This window comes from Vicugna pacos, chromosome X (genome assembly GCF_048564905.1).
Source record: "Vicugna pacos chromosome X, VicPac4, whole genome shotgun sequence".
In the NCBI taxonomy this organism is placed as follows: Eukaryota; Metazoa; Chordata; class Mammalia; order Artiodactyla; family Camelidae; genus Vicugna; species Vicugna pacos.
Genome location: NC_133023.1, coordinates 90,858,262 through 90,877,382, shown reverse-complemented (window position 1 = coordinate 90,877,382; position 19,121 = coordinate 90,858,262). Strand labels below are relative to the sequence as shown.

The window sequence follows — 19,121 nt, the reverse complement described above, 5'->3', positions numbered from 1 at the left end:
CGCACAGCTGCAAGCAGTGCTGCCATACCTGAACGACTTAGTTCAGCACTGTCCCATAGGGTGTTGCATGATGACGGAAATAGTCTATACATGCTCAGTCTGGTACGGTAGGCACCAGCCCCATGTGGCTGTTGTCACTAGTATGATTGAGGACCTCAAGTTTTCGCTTTATTTCAATTTAAATAGCCACATGTGGCTAGTGGTTCCCTTAATGGACAGTGCAAGTCTAATTACTACACGGCCTCAGGGACACTAGCCAATTCAGATTAGGTCAAAGGGTTCCCTGAAAGTTCATTTCCAAAGCCTATCCCCAAACACATTGGGTGGCAAAGAGATACAGAGATCTGACTCCTCAGAGGGGCTTTGAAGCCTCTAGGCATCCTCTTGGCCCCTTTAAGATAACGTGAACCAGCAACGTAGGGGGCAGGGGGCTCATGCTTTCTAGTGATACCTGTGCCCCTGCACTTCCCAAAACTCAACTGATGGAGAAAGGAGAGGCCCCATCAAGAACACCGAAGTAAACGAGTCACAAAAAGCAAATCAGAACCTGCACCTGCCAGCTGGCCTCAAATAGTGCTTGGCTAGAAACTGCTTCCGTGGGATGGAAACAACCACTCTGGTACTGAAACCAGCAGTCCAGCCTTCCTCTATCCACTAAGTAAACATGAAGACAACCACTCAGTCATCCTCATACTCCAACTTTATCCAGGAATTTAGGTCAGTGGAAGGTCTCTGTCTTATCCAAAATGCCCCAGTGAAATGGTTCTAGGCCAGTAAATTTCCTTTATGCAGTGCCTGTAGTCCATAAATGTTATGTTAACTGAACTCTAGTAAATAGAATGGCAGGCAGTTCTGCCCAAATATCACATCTACCCAAATTGGCTGCCTTCGTCTACTCATTTCTGCCCTCACATATTGAAGTTCATCACATGCAGCAGCATAAATTTGAAGTTATTTTTTAAAGGTCCATAATAATGACAAACACTCATCTTACATATATGGGCTTTAATTTGTTTTTATTAAAAAGTAATACAACTCTAGTTCAGAACTGAAAAGTGACAAAAGGTACAGTGAAAAGTAAGGCTCTTCCCCTCTCCTCTCCAGAAGCGTTCTCTACTATCACTGGATCAAGTATCCTTCCCCAGACAGTCTATGGATGACAGTGTATTATTGTATGACTTTAGAAAGAAGTCTAAGTGAATAGCCTCCCTCAAAAAGGCATAAAAGAGAGAGGGAGGGAGATGAGAATGAAGGAGAGAGAGAATGGGAACATGGTATTCAACAGCTACTATTTCCTGATGTCACTGCTTGGGTCTGTTTCTGTGGTTGCATTTCTAGCTTCAAATAAAATTAGTCCTCATTTTAAAAAATGCTTTTTTGTCTAGTGAACTAAATATCAAAAGGTGAATGAATACCAGGGAGGAAAGGTGCCTACCATAGCTGTTCAAAGCCTGCCAGCCAAAATACATTAAGAATGTATGAGCTGGTCTCTACAGTCCTTGAAGATGGAACCACTTAAAGAAAAAGATGAAAGCACTAAAATACACAGCCTCACTTGCAATGAAAGAAAATTCAAATTAGAATAACCTGAAGGTATCACAATATACCTTTCAGAGAAGAAAAAGGGGATAAAATCATAAAATCCAGTGTTGCCCAGAATGTACGGAAATAATTACACTTCAACTCTACAGTGCTGATAGTACCACAAATTTGATCTTTCTGAAAAGCACTAACAATAAGTAAGACAGGCTATGGTTCTAGCTGCACTTTTGGACCTGGTAATTCCACTTTGGGGAATGTGGTCCAAGGGAAAAATATAAAATGAAAAAAATTGTAGACTGTATAAAACTGTTCATAGTAGTACTATTAATTATGAAGAAAAATCAAAACAATTCAAGTGAGGGATTGGTATGGTGTATTATCAGGAAAGAATGCTGTACAGCCACTGGAAATGACAAGGGTAGTGACAATATAAACACAGAAATGCACATATAAAATAAGTAAAATCAGCACACAAATAGGATTTGGCAATCATATGGTATACTAATAAAAATCCAAAGGACTTAGAGATTTAAATTAATAATCATGAAGGGTTTTTGCTGTTGTTAGCTGCTAATAAGTCCCTCTCTCTTGAAGAAACATCACAATCATCACCAACAATTATTAAGCCAATTACAACCCTAACCTGTGGTAAATGGAACGATATCAAATGCCTTAGCTTCTTATGAGGCATGAGAAAAAAGAAAGCATTAGTTCAGACTTTCTTAAACTGCTTCTTTAAAGACAGTAGGTCATCTTCAGCCATCCCCAGAGTACTCTTCTACCTTCCAAGCTGGCAAGTGGTAACCAAATTTTTGACTGATGCTCATTATAGACAATATATTGGCCTTAGATTAAATATCCAATTACAATAGCTGTATAGCTGGGTGACAGCCATAAACTTTAGAATAACTTAATTAAAATGTGTCATATGCTTTTGCCCCTTTATAGGACTTGGCACATAATTTCAGTATTTTTAATGATTCATCTAGGGACCAATGTATCTTTGATGACATGCAGTTGGGTATACTTAGTTTACAAATTGCCAAATGCTTATTGCAAATATAATTATTTCCTACTGAAAAAGATGACCTCCTCTTACTGATTTATGGTGCAGTTTGCAGTAACACTTGCAGAAATCAGGGGCTACCTATTTAGTAAAGGAAGGATGCTAGGTTAAATCCTTTCAGTGCAAATAATCACACCCAAATTATGTCTTCTACGTTTATATTTCCAGGTAAAAGACATCAGGAAATGTTTGACTTTATTCTTTGGTCCTAAGGGCACAGTGTGGAGCACTTTACACTTCAGTAGAATGCCATTGAGACAACGACCAGGTTATTCCTTTCAAAAAGCTTCAAAACATGTTTACAGAACATGTCCAGATAAGGGTTACTTCCAATTTAGGATTCAATGAGTCCAGAAACTGCCAGGACAGATCCTTATCAGGTACATGCTCCAACAGGTTAGAGGAAGCAAAAAGAGACAGACAGACTGGGGTGTTACTTGGGCCACATAAAAGAAATACTGATATGCCCAGAACTATAAAGTATTCTTAATGAACTCTTCATTCACTGGCTGTTGAGCTTTGAGGTCACTGGGAATTTGCTCACCAATGAATTCCAACTGCCTTCTGTGAGGCAAACCCACGAAAGGAACAAGTAAACATCACTGTTATCAAAGATGAACGAAAACCAGTGGCTGGCTGGCTGTTTCAGGAGGGGCACAGTGCAGGGTGTATTTGGGCCTCTCAGTTCTCTAACTGCAGGGAGCATGAGTGACTGACAGCCGCAGCCACTGAGCTCCTGAAATACAACACTGCCTTATTTTCCACTATCATTGCATCTTCACCAAAGCCAAACTTCCCATGGTCTGCTCTCAGCCAATGACAAAGTGTAGCAGAGATATTAAGACAGGTCATTCCTGCAAGACACAGGACTTCCCCAAACAGGTGACTTTTGAGTCAGGGATGCTGCTGGGGAAGAAGCCCACACTCATGAAGGATAGCAAGTGGACCTGACACTATTTCACAGATGCAGAAAGTAGACAGTGAGACTCAACGGGGAGAACAAGACAGTTTAATACAATACAGCAAACAGCATGAGTATCAGCAGAGTTTTGCCAGTTGCCCTGTCCCCAAGTCCCACAGGGAGTGCAATGGGCTCAGATGGATGCTGCCTATGCAGTGGATTGCATCACAGCTAAGGAACCCAGGGTCAAGGGCCTGGGATTTTTTGAGCAATGAGTAAACAAACCAGTGCTCCTCCCCTGGGAAGCAAGATATTAAATGGTAGTCACACTGTGGTCACCATGCCCTACACAAACAGCTCAGTATCAAGAGACAGATAAGCTCTGCTTTAAAGACTCTCACCAAGAATGTGCAGGGATGCTCAGGGCCTGTGGTGGACTGCCTCTCCTGAAAGACATTTGCTTTGCAAAATGTTTTTAAAACTGCACCACATAGTCTAAGCATTTGCCTACCCACTCCTCTTTCCTTCTCTCTCCTCCACTGGCGTTAGACCTGCATCTAGTCCGACAGCTCTCCCTGACTCCTCCTCATTTTCCCTCACAGGCATTTACGCTAATAGATCTCTTATATGTCTAATCCTATCTTGGCACCTGCTTCTCAGGGAACTCAAACTATCACAAAGGGTGCCAGTGATGGTCCAAGAGAACAGCCTGTGTGAGATGGGCTCTGGGACAGCTTTAGTCACCATTTAGTGGGCAAAATGGACACTGTCCTGAGGGGGACGTGAGGCATGGACAGTCCCAGGCATGGTGTGTCCAACTGCTACAGATTTCTCTGGAGATGACCTGGGAAAACTGACAGAAGGGTCTTGCAAATGTGGTGATTCAGACTTTTGAAAACTCTAGGGGGAGCAGGAATAAGAACAGACAGTGGAAGTGCCTGGATATGGTTAGGTTGTACTGATGCCCTGCAGCACGGTAATGAGAAATGGGTAACAGTTAATAAATAGCTCATACTAAGTGTGAGAGCCAGAGGACCTCCACCGAGCTTCCAAAGAGGCCCTTAGTTCCTGCAGTGGAGGAGTGAACACAGCGGAGCAACAAAGAGGCCATGCAAGTGGCAGAACTACAGGGAGATTAAATACTCAGTGTTTAATATGATCCAGGTCTGCTTTGCAGTCAGGGCCACGTGACTTCATATGGTTGGAAAATCCTGGGACCCTGAGACATGGGGTAGGAACATCTGGCCAGACATCTCTGAAGGTGTTGGCTCTGCAGACACCCCCACCCAGCCCTCAGTTTGCAGAGGGCGGGGGCCACTCTTCCAGAATAAGAGCTAGCACTTCCCCTGTGCTGGAAGATGCTACAGTGGGTGCTCCCCACACCAATTAATCGGTGTCCCCACTCTGAGCTGTGTCCAACCCCTCTCCTGGTTATCAAACTGATAACTAGTATTAAATTTCAGCATTAGCTCGCTGAGGAAGGGCTGGGGCTAATAAAGGAGAGAGTACACCCCCAAAGAGTTGCAAGAACTGACTGGCAGTTACCAACAGGAGCGTAGGAAACACTGGGTTTGGCTTTCAAGGGTGCTGTTTCCAGAGGGCCACAAAAGCCAGAATTCAGATTGGGGAGCACTTTCTCAGGATACAGGATTCAACCCCCTGTCCAGGACCACAGGGGATGAGAAGTCTCTACTAACTAACATGGCTCTTAGAGGCCTGGAAAAAGTGATGGCCACCACTAGACAAAGTAGAAATATCTGAGCTATCCTGGCAAAGGCCAGAGGAAAGAATGAAAAGGCCGAGGGAAGTAGGCATGCTGGAGTGGAGAGATTACGTGAGGTCGAAAACCCCACCAGAGGGTAGTGTTCCACAGGAGGGCCCAGGAGACATTCCATTCACTGAGGCCATCAGGAAGGCACTGGTGAGAGGGGCACCACCATCACTAGGTTCAGAGGAGGCCTCCTCTGCAGGCTGAGGGTGGCAGTAAGAGACCATCACAGAGCTGGGGCCCCAGAGTAACAGACACAGGTAGAGGTGCTTATCCACCAGAAGCTAGGAGGCCACAGATACCAAAGTGAAGAAGGTCTGAAGGGCAGCCAAGGGACTTTCCCCCAGGGAGCTGTGGACATGGCAAATGAACCACAGTGTCCCTAGGAGCAATACAGAGGGCCAATAAGGGGATCGCTCAAGATCCACAAGTTGAAAAAGACAAGAGTGGAGGAACAGGAGGGTTGCGGGAGGTTTCCCCAATAAAAAGTCCTAATTCCTTGCTCAATTTCCAGATGTCTACCCATTTTCAGAACTGGAAGAGGTAGTGGGGCCCCTAGGATGGACAATGGCAAATATATGATTCCCCTAGTACTTCCCCCAGATGGACCTACAGCCACTTACCTGGGTGTATGTATATAGGGGAAAGAAAAGCCAGATGTCTGAGGAATACTGGACTCAAGATCAAAGCTGACATTGATACCTAGAGACCTGACACATTACCACCACCCACGGGGCTTCCGGGGCCAAGTAATAACTGAAGTCCTGGCTAAGAGGACTCACAGTGGACCTGCAGACCTACCCAGTGTTCATTTCCTAGTCCTCAAGTGTGTAACTGGAATTGAACTGGTAGTTGGGAGTGACTCTTCACGTGGGTCCTTGGCTTGTAGGGTAGGAGCTGTCACAGTGAGGAAAGCCAAGTGGAAACCTCTGAAACTTCCCCCACCTCACCAAGGACAAGAGTAAATTGTGGTGGTTCCTTTCCCGTGTCGACTTGACCCAATTAGTCAATTAAACACTAATCTAGGTGTTGCTGTGAAGGTATTTTGTAGATATGGTTAACATCTATCATCAGTGGATTTTAAGGAGGCTATCCTCCATTATCTGGGTGGGCCTCATCCAATCAGTTGAAGGCCTTAAGAGCAAAACATTTCCCTGAAGAAATTCTGCCTGTGGACTGCAGTATCAGGTACTGCCCAAGAGTTCCGAGCTTGCCGGGGCCTCCCCTATGAATTTCAGGCTTGCCTAACCAACCCCAACAACTCTATAAGCCAATTATTTGCTATATATATATATGGCATATGTAGATACAGACATGTATGTAAATCTTTCTCTGATAAAACCCTAATTGATACATAAATCATAAATATTATATCCCAGGGAGATGGAGTAGATGTGCCACTACTAAAAACTTGAAAGATGTGGAGTAGCAGCCCCTATGGTATCTCTGCACCTATGGCCATATGAGGGTTCCTATATGACCAGCTGGAAGAGGAGGAAAGAGCATGAGCTGGATTTACAAATGGGTCAGCAGCTCAGTATGTAAGCACAAAACGAAGACGAGTGGTCTCTGTATTTTAGCAGATACGTTCAGAGATGGAACAGCAAGCAGTGCACTCAACTTGGTATGGAAGAAGTGGCCTGAAGGGAAATGTTTACTGAAAATATACAGACTCCTGGACAGTGGCCAACAGCCTGGCTGTCCAGTTGGGAGCCTGGAAGGAAAAGGCTGGAAGATCAGAGATAAGGAGGTCTGGTGCAAAGGCTATGGACTGACATGAGGGAGCCAGCAAAAGTGTGAAGATTTCTGCATCACATGTTAACACCCATCAGAGAGCATCCACCATGGAAGAGGCACTAAACCACGAAGCAGATACAATGACTTAGCCAGGTGCAGGGGCCTTTGTCAGTGGTGACCACACAACTGGCATGATGGACACATAAGCAGAGTGGCCACAACGGCTGATGGAGGCCCAACAGCAAGGATTCCTGCTACCAAGGCTCATCTATTAGACTCCTCTGACAGGTGACTTTGGTTCAAGCACTCATCATCGGTCTTGCTGAAATGTTCTGAGAACTCCACAGCAATCTAAGACTTTTCCTATCCAACTTCCTTCTTTCTTTTCCTTTCTTCTCCAGAAGTTAGACCTATATCATAGTCTGACAGCTTTGCCAGACTCCTCCAGCTCCTGCTCCATTTTCCTTCATGGGCACTATCCCACCAAAATCTCTTGCACATCTAATCTAGGACCCATACTAACACAGCAGGTAATCTAACTTAGTGCATTCATTATTAAAGTTCTCTGTTTTGCAGGGTCAGAAATTCAATTTTAATAATTCAGCAGGCATATTAAGGGTTGGCCTGTGAACTAGCTCCTATCAAACTCATAAGGGATTTCTCTCCAAATGAAAAAGATACAAGCCCAGGAGTGGGATTCCTGGGTCATACGGTAAGTCTATTCCTAGTCTTTTGAGGAATCTCCACACTGTTTTCCATAGTGGCTGCACCAAACTGCATTCCCACCAGCAGTATAGGAGGGTTCCCCTTTCTCCACAGCCTCTCCAGCATTTGTCATTTGTGGATTTTTGAATGACGGCCATTCTGACTGGTGTGAGGTGATACCTCATTGTAGTTTTGATTTGCATTTCCCTGATAATTAGTGATATTGAGCATTTTTTCATGTGCCTTTTGATCATTTGTATGTCTTCCTTGGAGAATTGCTTGTTTAGGTCTTCTGCCCATTTTTGGATTGCGCTGTTTATTTTTTTCTTATTGAGTTGTATGAGCTGCTTATATATTCTGGAGATCAAGCCTTTGTCGGCTTCATTTGTAAAAATTCTCTACTTCAGGATGACACCTGCACCCCAATGTTCATAGCAGCACTATTTACAATAGCCAAGACATGGAAACAACCTAAATGTCCATCAACAGGTGACTGGATAAAGAAGATGTGGTATATTTATACAATGGAATACTACTCAGCCATAAAAACCAACAACATAATGCCATTTGCAGAAACATGGATGTTCCTGGAGAATGTCATTCTAAGTGAAGTAAGCCAGAAAGAGAAAGAAAAATACCATATGAGATCGCTCATATGTGGAATCTAAGAAACAAAAACAAAAACAAACAAAAACAAAGCATAAATACAGGACAGAAATAGACTCATAGACAGAGAATACAGACTTGTGGTTGCCAGGGGGGTGGAGGGTGGGAAGGGATAGACTGGGATTTCAAAATTGTAGAATAGATAAACAAGATTACACTGTATAGCACAGGGAAATTTACACAAAATGTTATGATAAATCACAGAGAAAAAAATGTGACAATGAGTGTGTATATGTCCATGAATGACTGAAAAAGTGTGCTGAACACTGGAATTTGACACAACATTGTAAAATAGTTATAAATCAATAAAAAATGTTAAAAAAAAAAAAGAACTACCAAGCAGACCAGAGAGATATGCAACGGAGCTGACAAAGTGTTCCCATCTCAGTAAGAACAGCTACTCAAAAAGCAAACTAAGCCCAAAAGCAGCGTGGTATGTCTGGAACATGAAAAGGGAGCTGGCTAGCCAAAAGGTGGAAATAACCCACATGTCCATCCACTGAGGAATGGATAAACAAAATATGAAATAACCATACAATGAAACACTATCTATAAAAAGGAAAAAAGTACTGATACACGCTACAATGGAGATGAACCTCAAAAACATTATAGTAAGTGAAAGGCACCAGGCGCAGAAGGCCACATGTTGTATGATTCCACTTGGATGAAATATCCAGAATGCATAAATCTATAGGAACAGAAAGCAGATTGGTGGCTGCCAGGGACAAGGAGGAGGGAATGGGGAGTGGCTGCTTAATGGGTACAGGGTTTCATTTTGGGATGATGAAAATGTTTTGGAATTAGATAGGGATGGTGGTTTTATAACTGTGAATGTACCAAATGCCACTGAACTGTTTCCTTTAAAATGGCTAATTTTATGTTATGTGAATTTCACCTCAATAAAATAAATAGATAAATATGTTGTAAGGAAAGGATGTGGAGACATATCAACCAAAAAAAAAAAAGGAAAAAGGAAAAAAAAAGATGTCTATCATTTCTTACATTTCAAAGAAAGGGGGTGGGCAGGGGAGGTGGGGAGGGAGCAGGCTGATGTTAAGAATCCTGATCACATTTACACCAAGCAGTATGAACCTAGTTAAGCCACATTTCTCTACTCTATGGTTATACCTGCCAACTGGAAAGGTCACTGCAAGGGTTCTAAACATCTAGCAGAAAGACTGGAATACTAGAATTGCCTGATATTTCCCCTTTCCTAGCCATTTCATCATAAACTGAGGTCACAAATTCAAGGACCATATTTATGAACCCAAATTTAGGATACATACTCTGGTAAGTACCAAAAGCACCAAGCATGTTCCCAGGGACAATGGGTTTTGCTGAAAAATCCAGGACATTTAGCTGTTAAAACCACAGCTCTCCCAATGATTCTAATACTCAAGGGATAGAAAGAATTCAGCCTCAGAGATGTTACATATAGAAATAGTAAAAACATAACTGAATTTCACTGCATTTTAAAAACACAGTTCATGTCCAATTGTACCAAGCAGCTGAACAGGCTGTGGCTTCAGTGATGCCTGCGGTCACTGGGATTAGAGGACTCCCGGTCCCGGGAGTGCCGGGCCCTCTTATGCCTGTGGGACTTATCTCTGCTCCTACTTTTACTTCTGTGACTACGCCCCTCAGAACGCCCGTCATGCCGGCTAGAATGTGCATCTGAGCTTCGACCTCTGTCTCTATCCCTGTTCTTTTCTTCTCTTTCTTCCCTCCTGCTGGATGACTTGTGCTCATGCTTGGGCTTCTCCTTCCTTAGCTCCCTCTCCCGGTCCTCTGCTCTGCCAGAGCAGCTTGTCCTGACCTCAGGGGAGCTGAGGTGGGGCTTCCGCACCTCCCTGGACTCTGACTTTGGAACCCTCTCCGATTTCTTGCTGCTGTGCTTTTTAGAGCCAGGGTCATCCTTTTCCTTTATCGTCTTGCTTCTGGGTGATGAAGAGGAGGCTGGCTGCTCTGCCTGTACCTCCTGGTCAGTCTTCTCTTTGTCTTTCTTTCTTTTCTTTTTTCCCTTTTTGTCTGGAGGAAAAGAGGAGCACAACAATAAGACAAGGGAGATCGAAGAGATGGAGGATATGCAAAAGGAAAGCCTCCTTGGCAGCAGCGTGAAGCAGTCTCTTACTTCCAGGAAAGTGCCTCTGAGAAGCCAGGATGGATGTCTGTTACCCTTGATATGTCAAGTTGCTGTATAAGGCAAATCCTACCCTTAATTACCTCTTTAGAGACCCTACCTCCAAATACAGCCACATTCTAAGGTACTCGGGGGTTAGGATTTCAACATACAAATTTTAGGGGACAGAATTCAGCCCTAATGCTCTTAGTCTTCTGCTGATACCTCTCCTTTCCCAATTAAAGTAAGGTTCCCACATGCCCCACCTTCAGACTTAAGAACTGATTACCAACTCACAGTGAATGCTAGGAAGAGCAAACACTAAGACAACCCAGAATCTTCTCTTAGGTCTTAACGCTTTACCTTTTTTGTGTTTTTTTGTGGGTTTGTCATCTTCAGAGCCCTCAGATGAACTCTGTGAGGGGGTGTGAGCCCCACAGCCCCTCTCCTGGAGCTGTCTGGTCACATCATCCATTTCTTCTGAATCCTTAGGAGCCCGATAGTTAGACACATGATCCACCCGGATAGTTCTTCCTTTGATCTAAGACAGACAGGCAATGCTTCAGCAAAGACAGCCCTTCTATCAAACTATCTGAACTCAGCTGCACAAAGCCATTGTTTGAACCATACCCATTACCCTCCTGCTAATTCTACTTTTTGGAAAATCTCAAAAGCAGACCTGCCTAACAGGTGTGTCACAGCACATGTACCTACACATTAATTCACTCAGGCCCCAGGGCAGCCAGGTGGGGCTTGGGGCAGCTGGAGCCCCCGGGGAAGCGTCACTAGGCAGTCTCATCAGTGCACCCCCATGTTCCATACAAATACCTTCATGTTCTACACGCGCCATGAAGCGAAAAAAAAAAAAAGGCTGGGAATTACTGCCCCACAGCCCAAGCAGCACGGAAAACTGTTAAGAATTTAGATGCACAAACAGTGAATTATCCTCAATCTGTAACATTAATTTACAGTGAAACACACCATGAAAAAGCCTGGCAGCTAGAAGGAATTCCTGAAATGGAGCTCAATGCTACAGCTGCTTTCTCAACACAGCAATTAGGATGAGGCCAAGGCAGACCAACAGTTGGGAGAGGGGAAGAACCTAGAAAAGACTTTCTTTTGTCTGAAGCCCTCAAATCGTGCTCTACCCTCAACCATACTGGAACAGCTGCCTCACACTGATACGTTTGCTGCAAATCACAACTCACCAGGTGAAGAATCAAAAATTAACCCCTCATTTAAAATAAAAACATTCAGACACATATATACTTATTCTGGAGGCAAAGTCATCCGAAATGTGAAGAGTCTGGCTTTCACTGTTCCATCCAAGGGTAGGTTGTTATTCCTACCTTTATGCCTGAGCACCTTTTGTTATCTATCCTATTCCCCATTTCAAAACATTTTTGAAAACCTTCCTTTTATGGTGACTCCCTTTCATGGCTGACTTTCTTAAAAACTAAGCCTAGAACCTTGTTCCACCCTGTCCTATAATCTCTAGCTGTTCCATACTGGTGCAACCAGAGACAAACTCTCCACGTCAAGAGTCACCCCCCAACCTGTGACAATACTCATTCAACTGCAGGGCTTTTCCTAAACGAGCAGAGGGACCATGTGGAGCACAGATAAGCCTCACTTGCCCCATCCCCTTCTCTTAGCCCAATGTCTCACTTACAAGGACGGAGGTGAGAGGGAACAAAGAAGAAAACTTCAGAATGAGTTGCTTGTGTAGAATTTGTCATCAGATTTTAACTAGAGAATTTCCAAGTCCCAGTATTGCTAAGTCGGTGGAGATTTATGACAGACATCCATGGCTATATCCTCAGTCATGAAACCATGAAGCCCCAAACCCCCTGACATGGGACAGCATGGTAGAGCAGTCTTTGCTAGTCTCTTTGTTCTCTGCTATATCAGAGATGAGAGTGGAGTGTGAGGAGGGAAAGGTGGGAAACAGAGGCCTGGTTGGGTGCAGAGGGCATGGTACCTATGCTCTTGAGGAGATGGTTTGCTAAGAGATGGGGAAAAGGAATGAGTGCTGGTGGGGTCATGAGCCAGTGGAATTATTTCGTGGGATCATTTTCTGGTCAGTATGTCCCCACACCTCTGCAACCTTCACAACACCCCCAGCTGCCCTTGAGCCTTTGGCTATCAGGTAGGAAATGAAACCGAACCCCGACACACAGGAAAAGTCCAGCCACATCCTGCTTAGTAAGCATACTCACCTTGATCCCATTAAAATTGTCAACAGCCAGAATTGTGCTCCTCTGGTCTTCATAGCAGAGGAAACAGAATCCTTTGGATTTCCCAGTTTTCTTGTCTCGTACCAGATTAATGTTAACAATCTCCCCATATCTATTTATTTTACAAAAGAGTAAGACACTATTGATTTAAAATGTAAAAACTTTCAGCTTGGATAACAAAACAAAATTCAAATTACATGGTCTGTACAGGAGACACATCTAGAACAAGTTAACATAGAAAGGTTAAAAATAAAGTTAGACAAGGATACATGAAGATCAGCCAATTAAAACATGGGTGATACTATAAAGATCAAAGATGAATTCAAGGCCAACAACAGAAAAAAAACATTTAAATGTGACTAAGAGGGCTCTTTTACACTGAAAAAGGTCCTAATACATAACAAAGGTATGTCATGAAATTTTATACATAAATGAACAAATAAAAAAATTTAATTAAAATAGAGAGAAACTAATAGTGAAAGTTATGAGATTTTAACATACCATTTTAAGTTTATAACATATAATATTGAGAAAATAGGTCAGAGAAATTAATATAAAATTATACAATATAAATACAAATAAACATAATTAATAATATAGCAATTATATTGTTAACAAATATTCACAACAGACTAGTAGGTATATAGATACATTTGATCTTACAAAAATATGACAATTTCTTCTCAAGAATCCATGAAACGTGTTAAAACTGACTGTAGACTAGGTCTCAAAGTAAACGTTAATAATCTCCAAAACTAGCACACACCATGTTCTCCAATCACAGTGTTATACAGCTGGAAATAATAAAACAAAAAATACCCTACTAACTGGAACTTGAAACCTACTAAAGGCAACAACTGGACAAAAGAGAAAGTGAAACAAAAATTTTTTAAAAAAATCAATGGCAGACAATTTATAAAATAACAAAAATGAGAACATATACCAAAACGTACAGGTTATGGCTAAAACCACACTCAGGAAAATTTGTAACCTTAAAGAATTTTATTGTTAAAAAGGAAAGAATGAATATAAGAGAAAGCAAATCTAAGGAAAGCAGATGGGAGTTAATAAAAATAAAAGCAGAAATTAATTAAATGGAAAATAGAACAAATCCTACATTATTCTTCATAAAAAGATTAATTCCAAAAAGTTAAAGCTTCATAAATTTAAAAATACAGTCATAAAACCAAAATTGTAATTGACGGACAAGTTAGAACATGACCATATATATATAGACACCTTGGCCTGAAATCTAGCATCTTACTTAACAGAAAACACTAGAAATGAATTCCAGTCTGTTTCAGTGTAGGCCTCAGTAAAAAAAAATAATAATAATAAAAATAAATAAATAAATAAATAAAAACAGGCCAGAATCCCCAAGGCAGCCTCCTAATTCATCCAACTTCTTGGATTTTCCACATTAGGAGAGTTCCAGAACAATGTCCTGGGACTGATCTAGACTAGAACAAAAGCTTCAGCCCTCCCGATGCAGGGAGGTTTGTCAGCCCAGAATTCAAATAAGTGGCTTTTGGGATGCCACAAAATGCATTCTGGAAGCAAACTACTCTAATGAGCCAGAAGGTAGGAAATGAAAGGGGACTTACTGTGAGAACACACAAATGATGTCCCCTTCAGTCAGTTCATAAGGAAGCCCTCCTAGAAGAGAAAAAGAAATCTCAGTTCAGCAAACATTTACCATATGTCTACTATGTACCATGCATGTACTAGGCCAGGGGCTGGGGGCATGAAGAAGAGTAAGCCATAGGGTTTGCCCTCAAAGAACTCATGGTCTGATTCAATGACAGAAGCACATATAAGATGTAGCAGTAGTACAGAAAAAAGGAGTGAGTAACTTTGAGTGGAAAGGTCGGGGTCACCCCTAACCAAACTAAGCCTCCTCACACTCAAAATCTTATGGACAAAGCAGATAATACCCAGCTTCCACAAACAATCTTGAAATTGTCTTCTCTTTCTCCACAGATTCACAGCTAAGATCTAAAATTAGTTTAAATATGCAGATATTAGCCCCACCTCACACAGACTAAGGATTATAAAATCAATTGTTAAGCATTTCATAGGAAATAAATTCATTGTTAAGCATTTCATAGGAAATAAATTCCCCTGCAAATGTTTCCTTCCTCATTTTTAAAATAGGAGTATCAGTACTCACCTCACAGAATAAAACAAGGATATAAAGTGCTTAGCACAATGTCTAGTGCAATAACCTCTTCGAATAAACTGTCAAATTACTAGATGTGAGACGAAGTGAATACAGGGATGGTGATACGGCCATGGACAGAAGGAAGGAGCTATCTGGATTTGGAAAATAAATTCTGAGAAAAGGGGAATGAGTGGGAGAGGGAGTTGGCAGTAATACGGGATAGTGGCTAAGACTATAAGTTCTAGAGTCCCATAGTTCTTGCTGATTCACTTACTGGCTATGTGACCTGAAAGAAACCCATTAACTTCTCTGCACCTCAGCTTCCTTCCCTGTATATTAGGGGAAGGAGGTAATGATAATAACGGTCTCTGAGAAATCAAGTGGCACGATTCTTAGCAGTGACCGTCAGACAGTACCCATCATGAGCACTGATTTGGCAGAGAGAAAACTAGAAATGGGGGAGAAAAGAGATATGGAAAACGGATTTACAGGCAGACAGCGGAAGGAAATGAAAGAGGGTGGTGAACGTCGGGAAGAATGAAAGGCGGGAATGCTGAAATGTTAGGAAGCGGGCCAGGAGAGAATGAGGAGCCCTACGGAAGAAAGATGCGGGCCTTACCCAGGAATATCCAGGCGCTGTCCTTGTACTCGGAGTGCCAAGACACTTTCTCTGCCACCCCCAGCTGGACCTCACGTTCATTCAACTCGTTGATCAACTTCACTTTAGTTAAAGGGCTGCAGAGGAGGCGGAAAAGCGGACAAGTAAGCACGGCCTGGCCTGAGGTAAAGGAGAACAAAACTGGGGGACTAATTTCCTAGTCTCCGCACCACTCCCGCCCCTTGGCCCCGCAGATGCTCAACCACCCTCGCCCCGGTGGGCCACCCCGAGCTGCCTGTCCCCATTTGCTCAGACAGAACCTGAGGCCTTACTTCATCTCCGCGGGTTCGCGCTCGGCACCTAGGAAGCGACTTCCAGAAGAGGCTGCATGACGCATGCGCGGCCCCGATGCCGCGCGCCCATTGGTCTCTGCAGAGCTTGCGTGCGCCGGAAGAGCTCGGCCGTGCGGGGGCGGGGCGCTGCGCACTTGCTCGGGAAGCGGCTTTCATCGTTTGATTAGGACTTGCTCTTCTGGAGAGTTTTTCTCTAGTCTCTCGCTTCCTCTGTCTGTGAAATAGGGCAAGAGTGCGAGCCTGGTCTGTTACAGGACTACCAGCTCCCGAACGACGCCTGGTATTGATTGGGTTAGCTATAAATGCCTGCTGAATTAAGACCGAAAAAGCTGCCTGATACCGCGATTTGAGTCCCAGCCTTCTCTCCCAGTGCAAATCCCCACTCTGGCCTTCCCTCCCAGCCAATTGCTCATGCGCACACCCCGATAAGAGCATCCCTGTTCAGGAGTTATGGCAGGAAAGTGAAGAAGATATGTGAGACGGTAAATCTTTTTTGTCTCGCAAATCCCGATGCATAGGCAACTGACCAGTGTGCCTCCATAGGTTGAATTGAATACCCAGGTATGTGTGAAAGATGCTACCCCTTTTCCATAGTCTCTCCTACTTAAGCAGGAGGTAGAAATTGATATTGTTAAATTCATAGCTAACACTTGCAGATAATGCTTGATTGTGTGCTAAGCAATTTACATGTATTGGCTCTCCATCCTCAACAACCCCACAAAGTCTATAGATACAACTATCCCCATTTTATAGAAAAAGAAACAAATTCAGAGGAGTTAATTCGCTTGAAAGGTTCTCTGCCTCTAACTAGCAGGTCTGGTTGATTTATCCATTTTTACTGAGCATCTGTATTTGTCCTGTACAGCAAGTCTGTAGACAGGAGTTTGGGTCCTCTGCCTTCAAGGAGCTAATAATATCATAGAGGAGACAGGATATATTTGCTTGATAGGTTTCACTACAGAAATAATCAGGAACCTGTAGAAGAGATGGTGGCATATAATGTGTGATTTAAGCCATATTGAAGATTTGAATCCATTTTGCACTGTCCATATCAATATCTGGTTTCAGACCATGCGTGATCTAAAAGTGAAAGTCCAGAGCTGTGTAGTTCTCTATGTAGGCCTACCTCAGAGCCCCAGAAACTAGGCACTTCATAAAAGCACCTTGATGATGAGGGACAACTGTACCCTCAGTGGTTCATCGTGTACCAAGTGTCTTGCCAATAAGAAAAACAGAGGTTGCCCACTAAGGACAGTGTTTCTTCATTCATTCTGTGTCCATTCCCCTCCCCAACTCCAACCCAGCTATTCATTAACTTTGTAGGATTACCTTGGCAATGAAAACCAAACAGTGACAGATTGCATACAAGTTTTATCTGCTCCTAGAAACCTTGCGTTGCTTAGTTGTAGGGTTGAAATAATCACTGCAAAGTGGTAAACTAGTGTGCAGCATTATCTGGCTGGATTCTTTAGGCGACTGTGAAATGAGAGAATTGGAGCAATATCTGGGCCTCGGTCATCAGAGTTCAGAAGGAAGCTGAAGCCAAAGAGGGGAGTGAGACCAACCAAATAATGGCCACCTTGAATGACAAACCCTGGTCCTCCTCTCACATTAAATTCAGAGGGTCCTCTGGATCCCATCCCCTTTTCACTCAGACTTATAGATATCTCTAGGCATCATCTTATCTACCAATTCCTACCAATTGGAAGCACACCCATGGAGATGTCCCAGACAAACCGGGAAGATTTTCAGCTCTCCCAGCTTCTACTCCTTTCTCCACCAATAACATTCATTTAGCACCCATTGTATGCAGAGCTCATTTCTAGGTTCTGTAGGCAATGCTAAGGAAACTGAAGGCACTTCCCACATTCAAGGAAAGGCTGAACAATATGTCTAGCCAAATTCATCTCTCCACTTCACCAACCCACCACAGCTTTCCCTCCTGACTTCTCTGTTCCAGGCAATATTATCACCATTTTCCTTGTTGCCCAGGTTCAACAACAAGATGTCACACTTCAGTCTTCTCTCCTCCTCACCCAAAGATATCTATCCTATCACCAATTCCTAATAACTGCACTCCTACAGTGTCTATAAAATACATCTTGTCTACTCTCAGTGCTGTTTGGAGTCATTATCACATGCCTCCTAGCTCTTTCAGTACTCTTACAACTGCCCCAGCCCCTATTCGCCAGTCTTTTCTCCCACTGCTCCCCACCATGAAGCCTCAACTTCAGGCAGGCTACACTTCTATCCATTCCCTGGAAGGCCACTTTCATTATCCAATCTAGACACCTCTTCTGAGAGAGCCCCATACCCCTTGGCTACCTGCCTCTCTCTGATTGAAACCTGCCTTAGGCTCTAGACTCCCACCAAGGCATCTCTCATGCAGGAAATCTTTTCTGACTTTGCCAGCCCGCAGTGATGGCTCCTGCTTCTGAATTCTGCAGCATATCACAGCCCTTTTATATTCTTCCCCTCTCCCCGCTCCTCATCCAAAAAGATTGTGAGATCCTGGAAGGTAAAGGCTCTGCATCTTTAAGCTCTCAGCACCTCAAACTTCAGAGACTTTCCTGCACACATAGCAAGCAACCAATACACTTATTGGTTAATGAAACTGAAAATACCCACAACTATGGTTACCTTCAGGGAAACACATGAGGGTATGGGGAAAGGGGCTTTTATCTTCCCATCATTCCTTTCTATTCTGTTAGTATTTTCATACCTTTGTCCAGGTATCTTACTTTTATCACATTTTTTACTTTGTCACATGTCCATGTTATCTTGGCAGAGAAAGCATGACCTCAATTTTCTCATTTTTGTCTTTTACTCATTCATTCAACAAATATTTATTGAGCAACTATTATATGCTAGATATTGTCCTAAGTGCTGGGATTATAACGTTAAACAAGCAAGTGGAGTTCTTGTTCTTATGGAGTTTATATTCTTGTTGGGAAAGAAAGAAAATAGACACATAAATATATATCTGATGGTGATAAATGCTATGAAGGAAAAATAAAGCAGCATTAGGGGACAGAGAATGACAGAGTGTTACTATTTTATAAAGAGTGATCAGTCAAAGAAGGCCTCCCTGATAAAATGATATGGAGGCAGAGACCCGCAAGAAGATGGGGAGCAAGTCTTGGGGGTATCTGGGAGAAGAGTGCTCCAGGCAACTGGAACAGTACATGCAAAGATCATGAGCAGGGGTGTGATTGAGAAGGCCAGTGTGAGGAGAGGAGCAGGCAAGGGAGAGAATGACAAATTTTTG

At 43.0% G+C, this 19,121-nt stretch overlaps 1 protein-coding gene across 1 annotated transcript; it reads right to left on the bottom strand.

Annotated features, from left to right (window-relative positions):
- Positions 1 to 999: 999 nt before the first annotated feature.
- RBMX2 (RNA binding motif protein X-linked 2) lies at positions 1,000 to 15,909 on the bottom strand. The gene is made up of 6 exons (XM_006204013.3): positions 15,833 to 15,909; positions 15,522 to 15,637; positions 14,346 to 14,397; positions 12,724 to 12,853; positions 10,868 to 11,045; positions 1,000 to 10,413 (listed from the first exon to the last, which is right to left on the bottom strand). Exons 1-6 carry the CDS (start codon positions 15,895 to 15,897, stop codon positions 9,911 to 9,913), a joined length of 1,044 nt encoding a protein of 347 aa, XP_006204075.1. The 5' UTR covers positions 15,898 to 15,909; the 3' UTR covers positions 1,000 to 9,910.
- Between the last annotated feature and the right edge of the window lie 3,212 nt (positions 15,910 to 19,121).

Excerpts from the sequence above, each read along its gene's own strand:
- RBMX2 (XM_006204013.3), bottom strand. The coding sequence starts at position 15,897 with ATGCGTCATGCAGCCTCTTCTGGAAGTCGCTTCCTAGGTGCCGAGCGC. Across the intron at positions 14,398-15,521 it reads CAGCGCCTGGATATTCCTGG|GAGGGCTTCCTTATGAACTG; the intron begins GTAAGGCCCGCA and ends TTTCTCTTCTAG. Across the intron at positions 10,414-10,867 it reads CACAAAAAAACACAAAAAAG|ACAAAAAGGGAAAAAAGAAA; the intron begins GTAAAGCGTTAA and ends CTTTTCCTCCAG.